Source organism: Panulirus ornatus, chromosome 26 (genome assembly GCF_036320965.1).
Source record: "Panulirus ornatus isolate Po-2019 chromosome 26, ASM3632096v1, whole genome shotgun sequence".
Taxonomy (NCBI): Eukaryota; Metazoa; Arthropoda; class Malacostraca; order Decapoda; family Palinuridae; genus Panulirus; species Panulirus ornatus.
The window spans coordinates 5788352-5813214 of record NC_092249.1 but is presented as its reverse complement, the minus strand read 5'-3'; the positions used below and the strand labels follow the sequence as shown (position 1 = coordinate 5813214).

Below are 24863 nucleotides of genomic sequence, written 5' to 3'. Positions count from 1 at the left end.
AGAGTACATACACACATACATACACACACTACATACACACACATATGCATACATACATAGAGTACATACACACATACATACACTACATACACACACATATGCATACATACATAGAGTACATACACACATACATACACTACATACACACACATATGCATACATACATAGAGTACATACACACATACATACACTACATACACACACATATGCATACATACATAGAGTACATACACACATACATACACTACATACACACACATATGCATACATACATAGAGTACATACACACATACATACACTACATACACACACATATGCATACATACATAGAGTACATACACACATACATACACTACATACACACACATATGCATACATACATAGAGTACATACACACATACATACACTACATACACACACATATGCATACATACATAGAGTACATACACACATACATACACTACATACACACACATATGCATACATACATAGAGTACATACACACATACATACACTACATACACACACATATGCATACATACATAGAGTACATACACACATACATACACTACATACACACATACATACACTACATACACACACATATGCATACATACATAGAGTACATACACACATACATACACTACATACACACACATATGCATACATACATAGAGTACATACACACATACATACACACATACATACACTACATACACACACATATGCATACATACATAGAGTACATACACACATACATACACACACTACATACACACACATATGCATACATACGTAGTGTTGTGTGGGTATATGTGTGTAGTGTGTGTATGTGTGTAGGTGTAGGGTGTGTGTGGGTATTTGTGTGTAGTGTGTGTGTGTGTGGGTTTATGTGTGTAGTGTGTGTGTGTGTGTGTGTCATTTTCAGTGATTCTAAGAGACCCATAGATTTACTATCTGTCTGTTGTGTCTTGTGTACGACGGTACGACCCCTTGTGTACGACGGTCGTACCGTCGTGTTCAAGGGGTCGTACCGTCGTGCTTATATATATATATATATATATATATATATATATATATATATATATATATATATATATATATATATATATATTCTTTCATACTATTCGCCATTTCCCGCGATAGCGAGGTAGCGTTAAGAACAGAGGACTGGGTCTTTGAGGGAATATCCTCACCTGGCCCTCTTCTCTGTTCCCTCCATCTCCATCCCCTTTCGCCACCACTGACCTTCATCCTCCACCACCACCATCTCCACCCATATACTCCACTTTCACACACTCTCTCTCTCCTCTTTCCTCCACCATTTCTTCCCCCACCATTTCTCCCTCGCCTTGGACCTCCCCTTTCCCTATCACTTCACCCCCTTCACCACCTCCTCCATTCCTCACGCCCTTCGACCATGTTCTTTGATGTTTCCACTCCAGTCTGTACTCGCGGCCCTTGAGCGAGGCTGAGGTCAGGTCCCTGGCAACGTGTGGGGCGGGAGAGCAACCTGAAGGAGACCTGGTAGCCTGGAGCACCGCCCAGTGGGTCCTGGAGGGCCACGTCCTCCCGGTGGAGTCGCCGAAGGAGGAATATTGCTCCTCCGACAGGTGTGTGTGTGTGTAGATTGTGGTCGGGTCCTTTTCGACCTGGTCAAGAAGGGGTGGAAAAAATGCTTTGGGGTATCGGGGTTAGAACATTAAGGAGGGTGAGAGGCATGCTCGGGTTAGGTTGAAGCGACGTGTAGGCTTTAGATGCTGAAGTATGATGCCATCACGAGAATAGATTTGATCTATTCACTTTTGTTTTATGGTAGGAAAGAAGAAGAGGGGGAAGGGGTGGTGAAAAAAAAATGCTTTGGGGTATCGGGGTTAGAACATTAAGGAGGGTGAGAGGCATGCTCGGATTAGCTTGAAGCGTGCGTGCGTGTGGGCTTTTAGATGCTGAGGTATGGGTGTGAGGCACCGTGTCCATTTACGAACGAAGCCATTTCTTCGTCAGGGCCCTGACGCTGTGAGACCCGCTATGGCTGAAAAGTAAAAGCAGAAAAGAAACTAAATATCAAATCTCTTTGGCACGAACCTCCACATTGGAGATGGCACCATCCAACTTAGAGATCACCCGCTAGATGGCAGGGTAATTCACCTCACACCTCGTCCGCTTATAAGCTTCTCAAAGACCCCAACAATATATACATATTTCTATTTCCCCCTTTTTGGTCCATTTTCCATTTCCAGGTTCGACTTCGTGGTCGTCCCTAGGAGATGGAAGGTCGAGGAGGCGAAGTTCCAATGTGCCAAGATGAAGTCGACTTTAGCCCTTCCCAGGAGCCCTGAGGACAATGTTGCCCTATACAAGGACGCCTTCCTCCTGCTGGAGCAGTGCCAGCCTCCTAACCACGCCTCCAGTTTCTTCTGGCTAGGCGCCTACCTCGATAGACAGTCTGGGGCCTGGATAGACACAGAGGTAATGGATGAAGGGAAGGAGAAAGTAATTATGTCTATTATTTACCAAGAAATGTTATATATTTACCAAATATATATATATATATATATATATATATATATATATATATATATATATATATATATATATATATATATATATACGTCGTCCTTGAAACAAGTCGTGCGCGAAACGACCAAAAAAATTTGTCAAAATTTAAAAAAAAAAAAAAAAAAAGATTTTTACGCCAAAATATTTTTAAAAATGTAAATTTGTAAAAAAAACAATAGACAAATTCAAGGTCAATTGGTTGTATAAAATGTTATATGATCACAAAGCCGCCTTCATCAACGATTTATATTGTTATATAATGACAATATATGATATTACTCCCCCTTGATCAATATTCTGTTTTGAATATTGCTCCTCCTTGATCAATACCCTACTGTGAATTTTGCTCCTCCTTGATCAATATCCTACTGTGAATATTGCTCCTCCTTGATCAATATCCTACTGTGAATATTGCTCCTCCTTGATCAATATCCTGTTTTGAATATTGCTCCTCCTTGATCTATACCCTACTGTGAATATTGCTCCTCCTTGATCAATATCCTACTGTGAATATTGCTCCTTGATCAATATCCTACTGTGAATATTGCTCATCCTTGATCAATATCCTACTGTGAATATTGCTCCTCCTTGATCAATATCCTGCTGTGAATATTGCTCCTCCTCGACCAATATCCTACTGTGAATATTGCTCCTCCTTGATCAATATCCTACTGTAAATATTGCTCCTCCTTGATCAATATCCTACTGTGAATATTGCTCCTCCTTGATCAATATCCTACTGTAAATATTGCTCCTCCTTGATCAATATCCTACTGTGAATATTGCTCCTCCTTGATCAATATCCTACTGTAAATATTGCTCCTCCTTGATCAATATCCTACTGTAAATATTGCTCCTCCTTGATCAATATCCTACTGTGAATATTGCTCCTTGATCAATATCCTGCTGTAAATATTGCTCCTCCTTGATCAATATCCTACTGTAAATATTGCTCCTCCTTGATCAATATCCTACTGTGAATATTGCTCCTCCTTGATCAATATCCTGCTGTGAATATTGCTCCTCCTTGATCAATATCCTACTGTGAATATTGCTCCTCGATCAATATCCTACTGTAAATATTGCTCCTCCTTGATCAATACCCTACTGTAAATATTGCTCCTCCTTGATCAATATCCTACTGTGAATATTGCTCCTCCTTGATCAATATTCACCACAATAGCGATCACAAAAACCCTGGAATCTTTGGACGAAAGTAAACAAGATACATTTTCTTCAATTCTTTTTTTTCGCTGAACTTCATTTTCATTGATTGATCTATTATAGTGTGCGTTTCTCAATGATCAAAAGCTCTCCATCTGTCCGAAATAAATAAATAAATAATCAAAGACTTCGAAATTAAAAGGAATATCCTATTACGAAACTAGCGTAAGGAAATTAAAAAAAAAACCCGAATATTTACCCCCTATTTTCTTCCCATCAAATCTTCAATGGTTGGAATATTCCCATTAATTCACGACGACGCCTCCTCCCTCATCCACCCACTCCCAAGGGCCTCCCTCTCAACTACTCGAACTTCGGGAGCGTAACTGCCTCGTCAACCAAGTCGAGCTGCGCTGGTTTCCACGTCCCGCCCCTGGGAGGCCAGTGGACTCAGATCTCCTGCAGGAAAGTGTACCAGTTCTGCGCGGCGTGTCAGGAGCGGCGGGCCGTTGTGTACCGCATGCGCGGCCTCTGCGAAGGGCACCTCCAGTCCACCTACTTCAGGATAGAGCAGCAGCGGGGGGACATGCCCTCCTTCAGGTAGGTCCTCGTGGGTAAGGGGGAAGGTGTGTGTGTGTGTAGTAAGGGGAAATTAGGTTAGGCTAGGCTAAATTGGTGAAATTTATTAATAAAATTTAGGTTAGGTTAGGCTAAATTGGTGAAATTAATTAATGAAATTTTTAGGTTAGGTTAGGCTAGGCTAAATTGTTGAAATTTATTGATAAAATTTAGGTTAGGTTAGGCTAGGCTAAATTGTTGAAATTTATTAATAAAATTTAGGTTAGGTTAGGCTAGGCTAAATTGTTGAAATTTATTGATAAAATTTAGGTTAGGTTAGGCTAGGCTAAATTGTTGAAATTTATTGATAAAATTTAGGTTAGGTTAGTAAAGATTATGTGAATAAATTTGGTTAGGATAGGTTAAGATTTATGATGCAGAATTTAGGTGGGGAAAATTAGTTTGGCTAAATTTTAGGTGGATAGAATCTATTTGCTAAATTTTAGTTTAGGTGGATAAGGTTTAGTTTAGATAGATTTTTGATTTGGCTTTTAGAGACATGAAATTTATTAAATTTGTCAAACAGCGATAGTTAAAGCTTTTTTTTTTATAGACTTTATCGAAGAAATCAGAGAAATGTATGGCCTTTTAAAACTAGGGAAAGATGTATGGCCTCTTCATTTTCGGGAAAGATGTATTCCCTCTTGAAATTAGAGAAAGATGTATGGCCTCTTGAATTTTGGGAAAGATATATAGCCTCTTAGAATTAGGAAAAGATGTATGGCCTCTTAAAATTAAGGAAAAGATGTATAGCCTCTTGAAATTAGGGAAAGATATATGGCCTCTTGAAATTAGGAAAAGATGCATGGCCTTCTGAAATTTGGAAAAGATGTATGGCCTTTTAAAATTAGTGAAAGATGTATGCCCTCTTGAAGTTAGAGAAAGACGTACGCCCTCTTGAAATTAACGGAAAGATGTATGGCCTCTTGTGTTGACAGAGGCTTCACCAAATACTACCTCTCGTATGAGAACAACACCTGGAGCCTCCAAAATATGTGGACGGGCGAGGTGGTCGCCGACAACTTCACCTACGCCTCCGAGATGCCCTTCGGCAGGAGGTTGTGGCGGGTCGCCACCAACTTTGCCCTCTGTGACAAGCCGAAAGGTAAGGAAGACTCGCCCGGAGGAAATGGCCCTCCAGGATTAATAACTTAATTGTAATGATAATGATAATTACCCATTATTTCTGGTTAATTGAAGCTCTCTCTTGGTGGGGAAAACCATGGCATTGGCTCATTTCTCTCCCAAAATAGTTCATACAAGACCTTACCATACGCTTAACTACTAATTAAAGCTGACGAAGTCGTTTCGTTTATTGGGTAATTGACCAAATGAGTCCACAAAGTGTGTCATGACTCACTACGTAGCGTTAATTGAGTTGAGAGGTGATTAAACACGCAGGGAAGGGAACTGCGCATCATGTCCGCGCATCAACCAGTCCTGCCAAGTGATTGGTCGGCTTGAGAGTTTAGTCACCCGTCAGTGCTAGGAGGGAGTAGACGTCTTTTGAGCATTTCCCTCAATTTTTCTTATTTTATCTTGTGGTAACTAATGTTTTATAGAATTAAGGATGATAAAGTTAATAATCATTCTAGTCACAAATGTTTTACAGAACTGAGGACGATAAAGGTTAGTAAATGTTCCATAGTTAGGTATTTATTTATTTTGCTTTGTCGCTGTCTCCCGCGTTAGCGAGGTAGCGCAAGGAAACAGACGAAAGAAATACGAGACGCACACTCACGTGCATCCATAGGTACTTGTATTATTATGAGACACACTCGCGTGCATCCATAAGTACCCATTATAACAGAGAGACACACTCACGTGCATCTATCTATACTCGTATTATTATAACAGAGACACACACACACTCACGTGCATCCATCTATACTCGTATTATTATAACAGAGACACACACACACTCACGTGCATCCATCTATACTCGTATTATTATAACAGAGACACATACACACTCACGTGCATCCATCTATACTCGTATTATTATAACAGAGACACACACACACTCACGTGCATCCATCTATACTCGTATTATTATAACAGAGACACGCACACACACACTCACGTGCATCCATTCCCCCCCTTCCCCCCCTTTGGCTCTTCCAGACACGCTGCACGAGCTCTCCCTCTCCGCGTGCCACAGCTGGGAGTACACGTGCGGGGAGGGCACGTGCGTGGACCTGCGCCGGCGGTGTGACCTCCGGGTCGACTGTCCAGACCACAGCGACGAGACGGGCTGCGAGAAGCTGGCCATGCCCCGGGCATACTTGGACACTTTACCGCCGCCGGGGATCGAACCGGGGCCCTTGGACCTCAACCTCTCCGTCAGCATCCATGGATTTTCCGAGGTATGGAGGGGGGGGGGGGTGGAGAGGGTGGGTAGGAGACATATTGGTGTACGTGGAGGACATGGTGGAGGAAGGGCGGGTGGGTAGGAGACATATTGGTGTACGTGGAGGACATGGTGGAGGAAGGGCGGGTGGGTAGGAGACATATTGGTGTACGTGGAGGACATGGTGGAGGAAGAGTAGGTGGGTAGGAGACATATTGGTGTACGTGGAGGACATGGTGGAGGTGGGTGGGTGGGTAGGAGACATATTGGTGTACGTGGAGGACATGGTGGAGGAAGGGTAGGTGGGTGGGAGACATATTGGTGTACGTGGAGGACATGGTGGAGGTGGGTGGGTGGGTAGGAGACATATTGGTGTACGTGGAGGACATGGTGGAGGAAGGGTAGGTGGGTAGGAGACATATTGGTGTACGTGGAGAACATGGTGGAGGAAGGGTGGGTGGGTAGGAGACATATTGGTGTACGTGGAGGACATGGTGGAGGAAGGGTAGGTGGGGGTGACTTATTGGTGTACAGTGCGAGGACATGGTGGAGGAAGGGTAGGTGGGTAGGAGACATATTGGTGTACGTGGAGGACATGGTGGAGGAAGGGTAGGTGGGTAGGAGACATATTGGTGTACGTGGAGGACATGGTGGAGGAAGGGTAGGGTGGGTGGGAGACATATTGGTGTACGTGGAGGACATGGTGGAGGAAGGGTAGGTGGGTGGGAGACATATTGGTGTAGTGGATGAAGGTACTTATTGGTGTACGTGGAGGACATGGTGGAGGAAGGGTAGGTGGGTGGGAGACATTATTGGTGTACGTGGAGGGACATGGTGGAGGAAGGGTTGTGGGTAGGAGACATATTGGTGTACGTGGAGGACATGGTTGGAGGAAGGGTAGGTGGGTAGGAGACATAATTGGTGTACGTGGAGGACATGGTGGAGGAAGGGTTTGGTGGGTAGGAGACATATTGGTGTACGTGGAGGACATGGTGGAGGAAGGGTAGGTGGGTAGGAGACATATTGGTGTACGTGGAAGGACATGGTGGAGGAAGGGTAGGTGGGTAGGAGACATATTGGTGTACGTGGAGGACATGGTGGAGGAAGGGTGGGTGGGTAGGAGACATATTGGTGTACGTGGAGGAATGGTGGAGGAAGGGTAGGGAGACATATTGGTGTACGTGGAGGACATGGTGGAGGAAGGGTAGGTGGGTAGGAGACATATTGGTGTACGTGGAGGACCATGGTGGAGGAAGGGTGGGTGGGTAGGAGACATATTGGTGTACGTGAGGACATGGTGGAGGAAGGGTAGGTGGGTGGGAGACATATTGGTGTACGTGGAGGACATGGTGGAGGAAGGGTTGGGTGGGTGGAGACATATTGGTGTACGTGGAGGACATGGTGGAGGAAGGGTGGGTGGGTAGGAGACATATTGGTGTACGTGGAGGACATGGTGGAGGAAGGGGTGGGTGGGTAGGAGACATATTGGTGTACGTGGAGGACATGGTGGAGGAAGGGTGGGTGGGTAGGAGACATATTGGTGTACGTGGAGGACATGGTGGAGGAAGGGTAGGTGGGTAGGAGACATATTGGTGTACGTGGAGGACATGGTGGAGGAAGGGTAGGTGGGTAGGAGACATATTGGTGTACGTGGAGGACATGGTGGAGGAAGGGTGGGTGGGTAGGAGACATATTGGTGTACGTGGAGGACATGGTGGAGGAAGGGTAGGTGGGTAGGAGACATATTGGTGTACGTGGAGGACATGGTGGAGGAAGGGTAGGTGGGTAGGAGACATATTGGTGTACGTGGAGGACATGGTGGAGGAAGGGTGGGTGGGTAGGAGACATATTGGTGTACGTGGAGGACATGGTGGAGGAAGGGTAGGTGGGTAGGAGACATATTGGTGTACGTGGAGGACATGGTGGGTAGGAGACATATTGGTGTACGTGGAGGACATGGTGGGTAGGGGAAATATTGGTGTACGTGGAGGACATGGTGGAGGAAGGGTAGGTGGGTAGGAGACATATTGGTGTACGTGGAGGACATGGTGGAGGAAGGGTAGGTGGGTGGGAGACATATTGGTGTACGTGGAGGACATGGTGGAGGAAGGGTAGGTGGGTGGGAGACATATTGGTGTACGTGGAGGACATGGTGGAGGAAGGGTAGGTGGGTGGGAGACATATTGGTGTACGTGGAGGACATGGTGGAGGAAGGGTAGGTGGGTAGGAGACATATTGGTGTACGTGGAGGACATGATGGGTAGGAGACATATTGGTGTACGTGGAGGACATGGTGGAGGAAGGGTAGGTGGGTGGGAGACATATTGGTGTACGTGGAGGACATGGTGGGTAGGAGACATATTGGTGTACGTGGAGGACATGGTGCGTAGGAGACATATTAATGTACATGGAGGACATGGTGGGTAGGAGACATATTAATGTAGTAGCGATACGTAATAGTATATTAGAGATTTGTGAATAGAATTGGACTGTACGTAAAAGGTTCCAGGTTTTACCTAGTGTGTTGAGGTTGACCCCTTTTATATACCGTAGGTAGCGCTACCTAGTGGGAAAAGGTCCAAAAAAAAAAGGACATATTTGTTTATTGTATTGTGTAGGTGTTTTGACGTATTGCCATACCATTGTTGTAAAAGAACCCTTTTGTATGAGATTTGTCGTAATAAGACATTTTAATTTTTTTTTTCCCTTAATACAATTCCTTCGACGCCCCCCCCCCCCAGAAGCTGTACCCCATCTCCCGTTTTCTGTAACGCCACCTCCCGTTTTCTGTAACCCCATCTCCCGTTTTCTGTAACCCCAGATCAACATACGGGACATGAAGGTGACGGTGGATTTCTCGACCCTCGTCTCCTGGTACGACCAGAGGTTGGGCTTCCACAACCTGAAGCCATTAAGGGACCTTAACTACATCAAGGTTGGTCGTTCGGTAGTTAAGGAGGAGGGGGGAGGGGGGTGGGGTGGGGGTAGGGTGTCGTAGAAGGCGACTCAAAGGGGAGGGAGCGACGGGGGGTGGGCGCTGGAAATCCTCCCCTTTCTCTCTCTTCTTTTTTATTATTTTCCAAAAGAAGGAACAGAGAAGGGGGCCAAGTGAGGATATTATTCCCTCAAAAGGCCCAGTTCTCTGTTCTTGACGCTACCTCGCTAATGCGGGAAATGGCGAAAAGTATGAAAGAAAGAAAGATATCTATATGTGTGGCGTCTCTTCATTGTATATCAACTGACTGTTATATTTCTCTCTTGTGTCTCCCCTGATGATGTGATTATGACACGAAAGTGCACTTGGGAAATTACCGGTGTTTCACTTCCCCCGTGAACTTGCTGCCCGTTACGTCCACTTCCCCTCCTCCCTGGGCCAGCCACTGACCACGCCCCCTTCCTCCCGCCCGCCCGCCAGGCCTCGTCAGTGTGGACGCCCAAACTGGAGCTGGTGAACGCCGACTTCCCCAGCACCCACACGACGGAGGCGCTGCTGAAGGTGGTTCGCGCGTCTAAGCCACAGCAGGACGATGCCCAGCGCCCAACCCACGGTAGGAGGGGGGGGGGGGTTGGGGGGGTTTCCCATTCTTGAATATATGTATATGTTGAGGATTGGTCCAGTCATAGAAAACGACGTGCGGGAGGGAAGAAAACGTGGTGTTGATCACGAGAGAGCAATGGTGTGTGTGTGTGTGTGTATGTGTGTGTGTGTGCTTGTGTGTGTGTGTGTGTGTGTGTGTGTGTGTAGTCATCGAATATGTATGTTGAGGACTGGTCCAGTCATAGAAAACGAAGTGCAGGAGGGAAGAAAACGTGGTGTTGATCAGGGGAGAGCAATGGTGTGTGTGTGGGGGGGGGGGGGGGTGTGTATGTGTGTGTGTGTGTGTGTGTGGGGGGGGGGGTGTGTATGTGTGTGTGTCTGTGTGTGGGGTGTGTATATGTGTGCGTGTGTGTGTGTGTGTATGTGTGTGTATGTGTGTGTGTGTGGGGTGTGTATATGTGTGCGTGTGTGTGTGTGTGTATGTGTGTGTATGTGTGTGTGTGTGGGGTGTGTATATGTGTGCGTGTGTGTGTGTGTGTATGTGTGTGTGTGTATGTGTGTGTATGTGTGTGTGTGTGGGGTGTGTATATGTGTGCGTGTGTGTGTGTGTGTATGTGTGTGTATGTGTGTGTGTGTGGGGTGTGTATATGTGTGCGTGTGTGTGTGTGTGTATGTGTGTGTATGTGTGTGTGTGTGGGGTGTGTATATGTGTGCGTGTGTGTGTGTGTGTATGTGTGTGTATGTGTGTGTGTGTGGGTGTGTATATGTGTGCGTGTGTGTGTGTGTGTATGTGTGTGTATGTGCGCGTGTGTGTGTGTGGGGTGTATGTGTATGTGTGCGTGTGTGTGTGTGTGTGTGTGTGTGTGTATGTGTGTAGTGATCGAATTATATTTTTAAGATCTGAAGATGTTTGGTTGAAAGATATTATTTCTATTTTCATTTTTTTCCATTGTTGGATTTATTAGATTGCCATAGACGGCCATAGTTAATTGGCCCTTGTCGTTAATTGGTCCTTCCAGTAGTTTAGCCAATCAGTGGTAGGGTAACAAGGGGATTACAAAAGATGGATTTTTAGGATTAAATTTTGGAACGATTCCTCCATGTCTTTCCCAGCTTGTAGCACCTGACACCCCCCTTTTCCATTCCCTTTCCACACCGCTTAGCTTTGAAACACCTTTTTTTTTAACCCTTTCCATGTCTTTCCCAGCTTGTAGCACCTGACCCACCCCTTTTCCATTCCCTCCCCCTTTCCACACCGCTTTGGAACACCTTTTTTTTAACCCTTTCCATGTCTTTCCCAGCTTGTAGCACCTGACCCCCACCCACCCCTTTTTTTTATAGTATGTTTTCCATTCCATCCATAACTTGCCATCTTCCTCTTCCCTGTATTTCTCACCCATGTCATAATGTGAGGATCTTGGTCCTCTGTGTCTTGTGCTTCGGATACAGAATTAAGACCACAGAGGCCCCTGGTATGGTCCCTTTTTTTCCTCTCCTATCTTCGAACCAGACAGAAACAAGACCACAGAGGCCCCTGGTATGGTCCCTTTTTTTCCTCTCCTATCTTCGAACCAGACAGAAACAAGACCACAGAGGCCCCTGGTATGGTCCCTTTTTTTCCTCTCCTCCCTTCGAACCAGACAGAAACAAGACCACAGAGGCCCCTGGTATGGTCCCTTTTTTTCCTCTCCTCTCTTCGAACCAGACAGAAACAAGACCACAGAGGCCCCTGGTATGGTCCCTTTTTTTCCTCTCCTCTCTTCGAACCAGACAGAAACAAGACCGCAGAGGCCCCTGGTATGGTCCCTTTTTCTCCTCCTCCCTTCGAACCAGACTCAAACAAGACCACAGAGGCCTCTGGTATGGTCCCTTTTTCTCCACATGCCTTCGAACCAGACAGAAACAAGACCACAGAGGCCCCTGGTATGGTCCCTTTTTTTCTCTCCTCCCTTCGAACCAGACAGAAACAGAACCACAGAGGCCCCTGGATGGTCCCTTTTTTTTCTCTCCTCCCTTCGAACCAGACTGAAACAAGACCACAGAGGCCCCTGGTATGGTCCCTTTTTCTCTCCTCCCTTCGAACCAGACAGAAACAAGACCACAGAGGCCTCTGATATGGTCCCTTTTTCTCTCCTCCCTTCGAACCAGACAGAAACAAGACCACAGAGGCCCCTGGTATGGTCCCTTTTTCTCCTCCTCCCTTCGAACCAGACAGAAACAAGACCACAGAGGCCTCTGGTATGGTCCCTTTTCTCTCCTCCCTTCGAACCAGACCACAATATTCCCTTTTTTTCCCTCCCTCCTGACGCAGACGAGGTGTACACTGGGAGCAGAAACCCACTGCAGTTGAGCCAGAAGGTGAACGCGCCCTTCTCCTGCGCCATGGACCTACGCAACTTCCCCGTTCGACACCCAGCGATGCCTCCTGAAGATACGACTGTCCTCCGCCAGCAGCGAGTTTCTCTTATGGCATAAAACCAGCGTCGCCTACCTCGGAGAGGTGAGGAGAAGGGGCGTGTCAGGGTCGTTCGAGAGGGCGCGCGCGCGTACCCTTCGGAATTGGTGTAACTACGCGTTGTCCTTTGTTATATAACAATCTTAATTGGTCGTTACGAAGGCCACATACTCTCTCTCCTCACGCCCTTGTATACGTCCCCGTCAGGTGCGCCAAGTACCATATATTAATAACCTTGTGTCGCCTCTCTCTCTTTTGGACGACCCAGGTCCTCCTGACGGAGTACGAAGTGCTGAGGCCACGCGTCAGGCCCGCCCTTCTAGAAGGTTATAGCACCGCTTGGGTCACCATAGACCTCCACCGACGCTATGGCTACTACGTGACCTCGGCTTACCTGCCCACCATCATGTTGATGCTCATCAGCTACGCCTCTCTCTTCTGCCGGAGGGAGAGCCGTGATCTGAGGGTCATGATGTCCATTACCATCCTGCTGGTGCTGTACGCCCTCTACCAGCAGATGTCGGAGAGCCTCCCGCCCACCTCGTACACCAAGGCCATAGACGTGTGGTGTTCCTTCGCCATCACCTTCATCTTCTCGCAGGTAAAAGACGCGGTGTGGGAGACGGAGAGGGAGGTCGAGTTCTGTCCTTCGTACAACAAAGTTTCTAAGGTTCTCTGTGTTCTCTGAACATGGCTTTAAGGTTCTGTGTTCTCTGAACATGGCTTTAAGGTTCTGTGTTCTCCTCTGAACAAGGCTTTAAGGTCCTGTGTTCTCCTCTGAACAAGGCTTTAAGGTTCTGTGTTCTCCTCTGAACAAGGCTTTAAGGTTCTGTGTTCTCCTCTGAACAAGGCTTTAAGGTTCTGTGTTCTCTGAACAAGGCTTTAAGGTTCTGTGTTCTCCTCTGAACAAGGCTTTAAGGTTCTGTGTTCTCCTCTGAACAAGGCTTTAAGGTTCTCTGTTCTCTGAACATGGCTTTAAGGTTCTGTGTTCTCCTCTGAACAAGGCTTTAAGGTTCTGTGTTCTCCTCTGAACAAGGCTTTAAGGTTCTGTGTTCTCTGAACAAGGCTTTAAGGTTCTCTGTTCTCCTCTGAACATGGCTTTAAGGTTCTGTGTTCTCCTCTGAACAAGGCTTTAAGGTTCTGTGTTCTCCTCTGAACAAGGCTTTAAGGTTCTCTGTTCTCCTCTGAACATGGCTTTAAGGTTCTGTGTTCTCCTCTGAACAAGGCTTTAAGGTTCTCTGTTCTCCTCTGAACATGGCTTTAAGGTTCTCTGTTCTCCTCTGAACATGGCTTTAAGGTTCTGTGTTTCTCCTCTGAACAAGGCTTTAAGGTTCTCTGTTCTCCTCTGAACATGGCTTTAAGGTTCTGTGTTCTCTGAACATGGCTTTAAGGTTCTGTGTGTTCTCTGAACAAGGCTTTAAGGTTCTCTGTTCTCTGAACAAGGCTTTAAGGTTCTCTGTTCTCTGAACAAGGCTTTAAGGTTCTGTGTTCTCCTCTGAACAAGGCTTTAAGGTCCTGTGTTCTCCTCTGAACAAGGCTTTAAGGTTCTGTGTTCTCCTCTGAACATGGCTTTAAGGTTCTGTGTTCTCTGAACATGGCTTTAAGGTGCTGTGTTCTCCTCTGAACATGGCTTTAAGGTCCTGTGTTCTCTGAACATGGCTTTAAGGTTCTGTGTTCTCCTCTGAACAAGGCTTTAAGGTTCTGTGTTCTCCTCTGAACAAGGCTTTAAGGTTCTGTGTTCTCCTCTGAACAAGGCTTTAAGGTTCTGTGTTCTCTGAACATGGCTTTAAGGTGCTGTGTTCTCCTCTGAACATGGCTTTAAGGTCCTGTGTTCTCTGAACATGGCTTTAAGGTTCTGTGTTCTCCTCTGAACAAGGCTTTAAGGTTCTGTGTTCTCCTCTGAACAAGGCTTTAAGGTTCTGTGTTCTCCTCTGAACATGGCTTTAAGGTTCTGTGTTCTCCTCTGAACATGGCTTTAAGGTTCTGTGTTCTCTGAACATGGCTTTAAGGTTCTGTGTTCTCCTCTGAACATGGCTTTAAGGTCTGTTATTCTCACAGGAATTTCTATAGTATATTAGGATTGTGTGTCTGTATCCCTGGGGGGGAGATAGCAGAGGTATCATATCTATCTTCTATGTGTTGCAGAACGGGGTTATTGGAAGACCTCCTCTCCTGTATTATAACCTTCCTTGAACAGGAGGAGTTCTTTATCCCTTGAAAGCCTCACTCATGTGTCCCTGACGCTACCTCGCGCACGCGGGAAACGTAGAGATAGACGTAGGCTCACTCTTGTGTTCCCTGACGCTACCTCGCGCACGCGGGAAACGTAGAGATAGACGTAGGCTCACTCTTGTGTTCCCTGGCGCTACCTCGCTCACGCGGGAAACGTAGAGATAGACGTAGGCTCACTCTTGTGTTCCCTGACGCTACCTCGCTCACGCGGGAAACGTAGAGATAGACGTAGGCTCACTCTTGTGTTCCCTGACGCTACCTCGCTCACGCGGGAAACGTAGAGATAGACGTAGGCTCACTCTTGTGTTTCCTGACGCTACCTCGCTCACGCGGGAAACGTAGAGATAGACGTAGGCTCACTCTTGTGTTTCCTGACGCTACCTCGCTCACGCGGGAAACGTAGAGATAGACGTAGGCTCACTCTTGTGTTTCCTGACGCTACCTCGCTCACGCGGGAAACGTAGAGATAGACGTAGGCTCACTCTTGTGTTCCCTGACGCTACCTCGCCCTCTTGGGAAACGTAGAGATAGGTGTAGGCTCACTCTTGTGTTCCCTGACGCTACCTCGCTCACGCGGGAAACGTAGAGATAGACGTAGGCTCACTCTTGTGTTCCCTGACGCTACCTCGCGCACGCGGGAAACGTAGAGATAGACGTAGGCTCACTCTTGTGTTCCCTGACGCTACCTCGCTCACGCGGGAAACGTAGAGATAGACGTAGGCTCACTCTTGTGTTCCCTGACGCTACCTCGCTCACGCGGGAAACGTAGAGATAGACGTAGGCTCACTCTTGTGTTCCCTGGCGCTACCTCGCCCACGCGGGAAACGTAGAGATGTATCACTGATGGGGGAAAAAATATTGGAACTTTCTGGATGGGTTTGTTCTTTTAAAAGTGAGATTTTAGCGAGGACCTTTCTGACGCAGGTGATATTTCACGTGGCCATCGACGTGAAGTTCCGGTGGCCACGTGCTCGCCTGCAGCAGTCCCCGAGGGCCAAGGGCGTGGAGGAACCACAGGTCAACAAGTCGCCTGCCTCTGACCACCTCCCCTCCTCCTCCAGCAGGAGGAGTCGAAGTCGAAGTCTCCTCCACCTCCTCCTCACAGACCCGCTCGTGGCCGCCAGGGTCGTCTATGCCTGTGTCTTCATCCTCTTCTGCGTCGCCTACTGGTCCGTCGTGCTCAGCAACGCGGTCTCCTACTGACGCAGACGGTGGGTCCTCCTGACGCAGGGCCTTTGCCATAGTAAATGCGACGCGACTCATCTTCTGGAGTGAAACGCCAAGGAAAATGTGACGTTGTTCATACATGACGCTTGTGAATGTAAGATTCATACACTTCTCAAGTGTAAGCCTCTTCTTTTTTTTGTCTTTCAACGACCCATTCCCCATTATTCTCCAGCGTTTGGACTCATTTCTTTCAATAAAGGTGTGCAGTTATGGACCCATTCCCAAAATAATGAGTAAAATCCCCATTTTTTTTGTGGGGTAAAATGGGTATAGAAATTTAACAAGTGGCATGGGATCTTGTGTTTACGTGTGGGGGGGGAAAGAAAAAAAGACATGTTGCAATAAAAAGAATTTTTTGCCTTGTGTGACTGTCTGTTGTAGACATATCTGTGATATTCATATACGTTTGTAACATATTGTTTGTTTACATCGAGGATTACATGTCGTAGAAGGCGACTAAAAGGGGAGGGAGCGGGAGGGGCTGGAACAGAGAAGGGGGGCCAAGTGAGGGTGTTCCCTCAAAGGCTCAGTCCTCTGTCCTTGACGCTACCTTGCTAACGCAGGAAGTGGCGAATAATATATGAAAATATATATATATATATATATATATATATATATATATATATATATATATATATATATATATATGTGTGTGTGTGTGTGTATATTTTAATTTGAGATGGAATTATATTTCACTGAACAGTTTAAGATTATATTAATGCTCTTTGGTAAGACTGAAGTGTATTTAGTAATTTAAGAGAAGTATAGAAAATGGGATGGAAGAATTTAGGATTAAATTGGTGAATCTTAATGTTTTTGTCTGGTGTAGCCTTCGTCTGTGGTCTACGTAAACAAAATAATGTGTAATAGTTGTCATCCAGATGTACTTACGAAATAACCAAGAACAAGACACTTTTAAATTTGATAAATATGTTATCCTTAGAGTCAGAACTGAAGAAAACGTAATCAGAGATGGTTCCATGCGAATGATAACTACGTTACAGCTAGTTATAATAGTTAACATTTGTCGTCAGTTGAGAAACTATAATAATTTTAAGTTACTGATTACATTTTTAAGATAAAAAAAGAAGGGAATTACAGGATTAAAGGAAGAAGTATATGGTAAGTTAATGAGAACAGTGTTCAAAGAAAAAAAGGGTTGAGTCTGGTGTAGTGAACTTTGTATAATTTAGTAAGTTTAATGAAAGTGATAATAAATTTTTCTGAGCACTTTATTTACAAAATTTAATGTTAGGGAAGTAATTATGTTCCTCGTAAAATACAAGAAAAAGTTGCTATTTTGATAACAAATGTCACTTGTCACTACGAAAAGAAAATTAGGCCTATTACATAAATATTTGGATATTGTGTTATAAATACTATGGCAACATGAAAGGCCTTCATAATTGTCTATATGATATTCTAAAAGCCAAAAAAAGAAAAAAATTATGGTAAATATTTTGTGTGTTTTTTTTTTTACATATGTTTTAGCGGCCTGTCTGTAAATAGAACCTATAAATATGTTTTTTATTAGATTTTTTCCAAATAAAACTTTGGAATCTGATTTGACAAGATGGCGTCGCTGGTTTTTGAACACCTGTTGTGTCCATCATCCTCTCATATTTCCCTATGTTAATCGTTGATGTAAATGGATAAATAAAAACGCCCCATATTGGGGGAAAAACCTAATTTATCTATTAGCCTACTGGAAATAGATAAAAATTGTCTTTTGTTACCCTAATGTAAATAGAACGAAAAAAAAAATGCCTTTAATACTCTATTAGAAATAGATAAAAGCCTATTTGTCCATTACCTTCTTGGAACACTAATTTCTACATAAATAACGCAGATGCAGCAGCTTTTTTTAATAAAGTGTTAAAGACAATTAAATATGTAATGGCTACTGAAGCAGAGGAAATTCATTAAACCAGCGTTTTCTAACTTTCCTATTTATCTTCTATCTAAAATTCCTCTGCTCTGATGTTTGATGGCCTAATAACTGAAATTATGTAATTATATCATAGAATTTCTTTGAGCATAGACTGGACGGAAAACATTGAGCATATTAAGTTTATATATATATATATATATATATATATATATATATATATATATATATATAGAAAGAGGTTTGCTTTTGGCAAGTGTCCCCTCTCCATTAATAGAAAATGAATCTCTTCATGTTTACAGAAAACGTATATATTGCATGGAAGGGATACTAAACTATAACTGGAAATTCTGAAAAGATTAGATGCTACGAATGACGTGAACCAGTACTGTGATTCATTGGAAGTGATCATTAATGCATTAATTACTCATTTACCATTAAGTGCTACGAAGCCACGGCCAGCACCACTATAAATCTTTTCAGTAAAGTATTAAAACTCTTAGAACTCTAACTTCTACTAACGGAATAAGGAACGCATATTTGAAATAGATAATGGCTGACCATCTATGATGGCGATAGACACTTAAGTCTATCATAATATTTTCCTAGTCTGTGATAATTACTCATCCTAGGAAACGTACGTCACCCTGGGAAAAACAAAACTATCCTTTCCTCCTGTTCTGGGAAAAACAAGTATGTTTTTCCCCAGGATGGGTATAGACACTGGTCCTTGTCCTTGGTTTTCCTCCCAGGATGGCTGTGGACTAAGGGCGCGTCTCCCTCCCTCCTACAGCTTGTCTGAGCTCAGTTCGACGGAGGCGGTGGTCGAGGCCTCGTTGCTCGCCTCGTACGACTCGTCGAACACTCCAGACGACGACCTCAGCGAGGGCGCCTCCTCCACCTTGCCGCCCCTCAGCATGGGGCTCAAGGGCGCCACCAGCAGGAGGGAACAGATGTATATATATTAATGTGGATGAAACGGGACGAAGAAATGAGCTCTATTATATAAATCAAGAATATATATATATATATATATATATATATATATATATATATATATATATATATATATATATATATATATATTATCCCTGGGGATAGGGGATTAAGAATACTTCCCACGTATTCCCTGCGTGTCGTAGAAGGCGACTAAAAGGGGAGGGAGCGGGGGGCTGGAAATCCTCCCCTCATTATTTTTTTTTTATTTTTCCAAAAGAAGGAACAGAGAAGGGGGCCAGGTGAGGATATTCCCTCAAAGGCCCAGTCCTCTGTTCTTAACGCTACCTCGCTAATGCGGGAAATGGCGAAGTTTGAAAGAAAGAAAAGATATATATATATATATATATATATATATATATATATATATATATATATATATATAAATATATACACACACATATATATGCGCTACCTCGCAAACGCGGGAGACAGCGACAAAGCAAAAATATATATATATATATATATATATATATATATATATATATATATGTATATAAATATATATATATATATATATATATATATATATATATATATATATATATATATATATATATATACACATATATATATATATATATATATATATATATATATATATATATATATATATATATATATATATATGGTTATGTAAACTAGAAGGCTATATTACAGGTCTGGTCAATTATAATTCATACTTGATTGGAGCTTCCCGCGTGAGCGAGGTAGCGCCAGGAAGGCCACATCCGCTCACGTGCATTCTCTAGTTGTCTTGTCCAATGCACCGAAACCACAGCTCCCTATCCACATGCAGGGCCTCCCCCTCACAGACCTTTCCATGGTTTACCCAGGACGCTTCACATGCCCTGGTTCAGTCTAACGACAGCACGTCGACCCCGGTATACCACAATGTTCCAATTAACTCTGTCCCGTGCATACCTTTCACCCTAATTGATAAATTATGATAGATGGACATTATTTTGGCATCAGATACAGGTCTACATGCTACACTCTACACATCAAAGAATTCTATTAATGGTCACATCAACAAGTGAAAAGAAAAAGAGAAAGAAATTATACATTTGAGGGCAAGAAATGGAAAAAAAAAAAAAAGTGAGAGAAAGCCTTTGACACGGTGCCAGGCATTGGAATGGCCGCGCCTCCTCCTTACCACATCGTGAGCAGCTGTGTTGTTCTTCTTCACATCCAGGGACTTTGCACGCGCCCTTGGTCGTCCACGTGACCTGCTGGGCATATGAACCCATGTATGACATATATATTAAGTGTTCTTTCCTATATCAAAATTGGAAAAACAAAAAATTGTAGAAATTTCTAGAAGAATGAACACAAAAAAAATGTATATATCAAAATACTGTTTGTTCCTGTGTAAGAAAAGGTCTGAAAATGTTCGTAATTTATTATATAATTAATATTAAAATTTAGTTATCATATAATGTTTATTATTCTAATAAAGCCTCTTCATAATGCTATTTTTATTCTCTTTAGCAATTTATTTAATTATCATGTTATACATGCATTCTCATACAAGATTTATACATCCTAGTTTATACATGGGCTGTAGTGTGCCAATAATGGCACCCCGGGCACACAGTGACACCCAGCTTGTGCCATTAATGGCACCCCGAGCACACACACACACACACACACACACACAAACAAACACACATACACACACACGATGCAACATCATCTCTAACAAACACAAACAAACTATTGTTAGAAAATTAGAATATTCTTACTCTTTAAAAGTCTTATAAAACTTAGCTCAAAAAAATATATTCACACATCACATCGTTTGGTCATCAGAAAAGATTGGAATTTGAGGCGGGAAAATTTAGGTCAAATTAATCGTATGCAACCATTTATTATGTCCTAAGCATTTTTAAGAAGGCAAGGCGCTAAATGAATCATGAAATTCATCGTATGGTGACCGAGTTAGGCTACAGTAGCGTAATGCCGTTAAAAACTGTCCAAAAAAAGCTTTTTATATATAAAACTTCGAGATAGGCGAGTTTAGGGAAAGTGGAGCATTCACAAAAGTTTTAATTTTTAATTTTACCGTCTTAAAACAGATACGGAGATCTGTTTCTTATTTTATAATATAATAAAAAAATTCGTCTTCATTAATACTTCAAAATAAATGTAAATAAAAGTATGTTTGTATAATTATCAAATCTTCACGCATTTACGAGTGTGCTTTGTTTGGAAGTGTGTGATGGTAGAGTGTTCAAGGAGCCTCTCTTATTTATTGGAATTTTTACAGTTTCTCAGGCCAAGGTAAGACCATATACCACTTGTAGACTTACGTAATAGTATAAAGATCTTGATATAACGTATATCATACGGAATTATACGTTATATAATGCGGTAATGAGTTATTTATCCAACCTGGTGGGTTCGAGAGTCGAGTCGAGTCGACTCGAACGCCGCCATGCTCGCGGTTCGAGACGGTCGACCGAACGAATATAAGAAAATGGAGACGTCTATTGTCAACCCCAACAGTCGACGAGATTCGAACCCAGGTTAATTCCAAATTTCCGTAGATTCGCCCAGTCTCATCTGGCCTTAGTGTCGACCAGAAGATAAATTTATTTATTTATTTTTTCGAAGTGTTCGAAGCTTCTGAAATGCTTGGTAATTTCCTTCTTTAAAACGCTCGCGTTTAAACTAGTTATTACGTTTAAATTTTATTGATGAAATGTATCTAAAAAAAAATAACTGACTTTATTTAATGATAAATGCTATTTGGTCATTTAATGGGTTATCTAGGCTGATTTATTTACATTATTAGCTAGTGATAAAGGCTATCTGGACAGTATTTTATACGTTATCAGTCGTTATCAATAAAAGGGATAAATACAACTAAGGGAATTTTTCTCTCACCCATCCAAATTATCCGTAACTTTTCGTTATCTTAATTATCATAAATTCTAACATTGATGGGGTGGGGGGGGAATAGCCATATGCAAATTAAACCCAACGTAAACGTTAATTAACATAAGCTTGCGTAGTTTTTAAGACGTTTTTGGAGGCATTGCGTACTCGAACGTAACGTGACGTAGCTTAGCGAACTTGGAAACGTTTATAACTTGACCTTAACTAACTTTAAAACGTTTATGGGCGAAAACGTTCCCAAACCATGAGGTAACCTTAATATATTGGAACGTTTATGGGGAAAAACGTTCCCAAATCATGTGGTAGCCTTTAACTAACATAGTCAAACGTTTATGGAGAAAAAAGTTTCCAAATCATCAGGTAACTTTAACCAACGTAGTCAAACGTTTATGGAGGAAAAACGTTTCCCAAACCATGAGGTAGCCTTAACTAACCTATTCAAACGTTTATGGAGAAAAACGTTTCCCAAACCATGAGGCCCCCTTAAGTAACGTATTCAAACGTTTATGTACGAAAAACGTTTTGTGCTGTGAAATTCTTGATTATTATAGTAATGTCGAGTTTGACAACACGCAAATAATGTTTCATTTAATAAAACGTTTTTTTTTTTTTTCATTTCTCTGTTCTTAGGTGATGTCACCAGGCGAAACGTTCGCTGTCCAATGAGATCATCCAGGCTTCCCCATTGGTGGAAATCCGCGTAATAAGGTAAGGACCCTCCCATGCACTTGTGAACCGCATGTCGTTTTCTATACTTGAAAAAAAAAAAAAACGAAATTGGGGTCTCGATTTGTATATTGTGGCATTGGGGTCATTTGCTTGTTACGGTGGGAGGGGGGGGGGGGGGGGAGTTGTGTATATATACATGGACTATGTCCCTGTTCCGTTTTTTGTTCTTGATCGCCGTTTCCCCGCGTCAGCCAGGTGGCGCCAGGAAACAGACGAAGAACGACTTATCCACTCGTGTATACACACATGTATATAAACGCCCATATACGTACATACATATACATACCAACACACACACACACACAGATTATATATATATATTCCTATGAGTCCACGAGGAAAATGGAACACGATAAGTTCCCAAGTGCACTTTCGTGTCATGATCACATCATCAGGGGAGACACAAGAGAGAATTACAAGTCAGTTGCGTCTCCCCTGATGATGTGATTATGACACGAAAGTGCACTTGGGAACTTATCGTGTTTCATTTTCCCCGTCGACTCATAGGAATATATATATATATATATATATATATATATATATATATATATATATATATATATATATATATATATATATATACACACACACACACACACACACACACACACACACGCCAGCCTAAACTAGATAACCAATTATAGAATAGCCAGGAGGTTAGGATGAGCACCTTGGTTGGATGTGTGCACCATTTGCCTCCGGGCAACACTAGAGCGAGGGGACGTACCTGGAGCGGGCCTTCGCGAAGAGGTTCCTCTCCTCGTAGAAGTCGAGAGCCTCCTGGTCCAGCCGCGGAAGGGAGCGCACCCCGACCGTTTTCCGTATAGGTCCCTTACGTGGGTCCAGGATCCGGTGGGATGGGCGGATCCCAGACTGACCACTGCTGGAACATGGAAGGGCTCAGGGGGCCAGGATGAGGTCAGGTGGCGGTCAGGAAGGGTCAGGTGGTGGTCAGGAAGGGGCCAGGTGAGGTCAGGGGGTGGTCAGGAAGGGCCAGGTGAGGTCAGGGGGTGGTCAAGAAGGGCCAGGTGAGGTCAGGTGGTGGTCAGGAAGGGCCAGGTGAGGTCAGGAAGTGGTCAGGAAGGGCCAGGTGAGGTCAGGTGGTGGTCAGGAAGGGCCAGGTGAGGTCAGGAAGTGGTCAGGAAGGGCCAGGTGGTGGTCAGGAAGGGCCAGGTGAGGTCAGGTGGTGGTCAGGAAGGGCCAGGTGAGGTCAGGTGGTGGTCAGGAAGGGCCAGGTGAGGTCAGGTGGTGGTCAGGAAGGGCCAGGTGGTGGTCAGGAAGGGCCAGGTGAGGTCAGGAAGTGGTCAGGAAGGGCCAGGTGAGGTCAGGGGGTGGTCAGGAAGGGCCAGGTGAGGTCAGGTGGTGGTCAGGAAGGGCCAGGTGAGGTCAGGAAGTGGTCAGGAAGGGCCAGGTGAGGTCAGGTGGTGGTCAGGAAGGGCCAGGTGAGGTCAGGAAGTGGTCAGGAAGGGCCAGGTGAGGTCAGGTGGTGGTCAGGAAGGCCAGGTGAGGTCAGGAAGTGGTCAGGAAGGGCCAGGTGAGGTCAGGTGAGGTCAGGAAGGGCCAGGTGAGGTCAGGAAGTGGTCAGGAAGGGCCAGGTGAGGTCAGGGGGTGGTCAGGAAGAGCCAGGTGAGGTCAGGAAGTGGTCAGGAAGGGCCAGGTGAGGTCAGGTGAGGTCAGGAAGGGCCAGGTGAGGTCAGGGGGTGGTCAGGAAGGGCCAGGTGAGGTCAGGAAGTGGTCAGGAAGGGCCAGGTGAGGTCAGGTGAGGTCAGGAAGGGCCAGGTGAGGTCAGGAAGTGGTCAGGAAGGGCCAGGTGAGGTCAGGAAGGGCCAGGTGAGGTCAGGTGGTGGTCAGGAAGGGCCAGGTGAGGTCAGGGGGTGGTCAGGAAGGGTCAGGTGAGGTCAGGTAGTGGTCAGGAAGGGCCAGGTGAGGTCAGGTGGTGGTCAGGAAGGGCCAGGTGAGGTCAGGAGGGGGGCAGGAAGGGCCAGGTGAGGTCAGGAGGGGGGCAGGAAGGGCCAGGTGAGGTCAGGGGGTGGTCAGGAAGGGCCAGGTGAGGTCAGGTGGTGGTCAGGAAGGGCCAGGTGAGGTCAGGGTGTGGTGAGGAAGGGCCAGGGGGTTGGTCAGGTGGTGGTCAGGAAGGGCCAGGTGAGGTCAGGTGGTGGTCAGGAAGGGCCAGGTGAGGTCAGGTGGTGGTCAGGAAGGGCCAGGT

The 24863-nt window shown here is 44.5% G+C and overlaps 3 protein-coding genes across 3 annotated transcripts in view; 2 read left to right on the top strand and 1 right to left on the bottom strand.

Annotated features, from left to right (window-relative positions):
* Window positions 1-1413: 1413 nt before the first annotated feature.
* On the top strand, window positions 1414-17827 carry LOC139757420 (uncharacterized). The gene is given in 11 exon segments (XM_071677921.1): window positions 1414-1613; window positions 2241-2469; window positions 4073-4323; window positions 5280-5446; window positions 6466-6707; window positions 9513-9626; window positions 10107-10239; window positions 12541-12629; window positions 12631-12729; window positions 12953-13285; window positions 15841-17827. Coding segments are annotated over 10 exon segments (1872 nt in total). The 5' UTR covers window positions 1414-1613; window positions 2241-2304; the 3' UTR covers window positions 16120-17827.
* The window catches only part of LOC139757459 (uncharacterized), a 25893-nt gene continuing 18631 nt past the window's right edge, over window positions 17602-24863 (bottom strand). Inside the window, exons 8-10 of the mRNA XM_071677987.1 lie at window positions 23385-23540; window positions 20186-20256; window positions 17602-18970 (exon numbers count right to left, since the gene is read on the bottom strand). Coding sequence (XP_071534088.1) covers window positions 18819-18970; window positions 20186-20256; window positions 23385-23540 — 379 coding nt within the window. The 3' untranslated portion in view covers window positions 17602-18818. The remainder of the gene's footprint in view (window positions 18971-20185; window positions 20257-23384; window positions 23541-24863) is intronic.
* Window positions 20424-24863, top strand: part of LOC139757421 (uncharacterized) — a 53233-nt gene continuing 48793 nt past the window's right edge. Inside the window, exons 1-2 of the mRNA XM_071677924.1 lie at window positions 20424-21310; window positions 22559-22636. The gene's annotated coding sequence lies outside the window, so the exon portion shown is untranslated. The remainder of the gene's footprint in view (window positions 21311-22558; window positions 22637-24863) is intronic.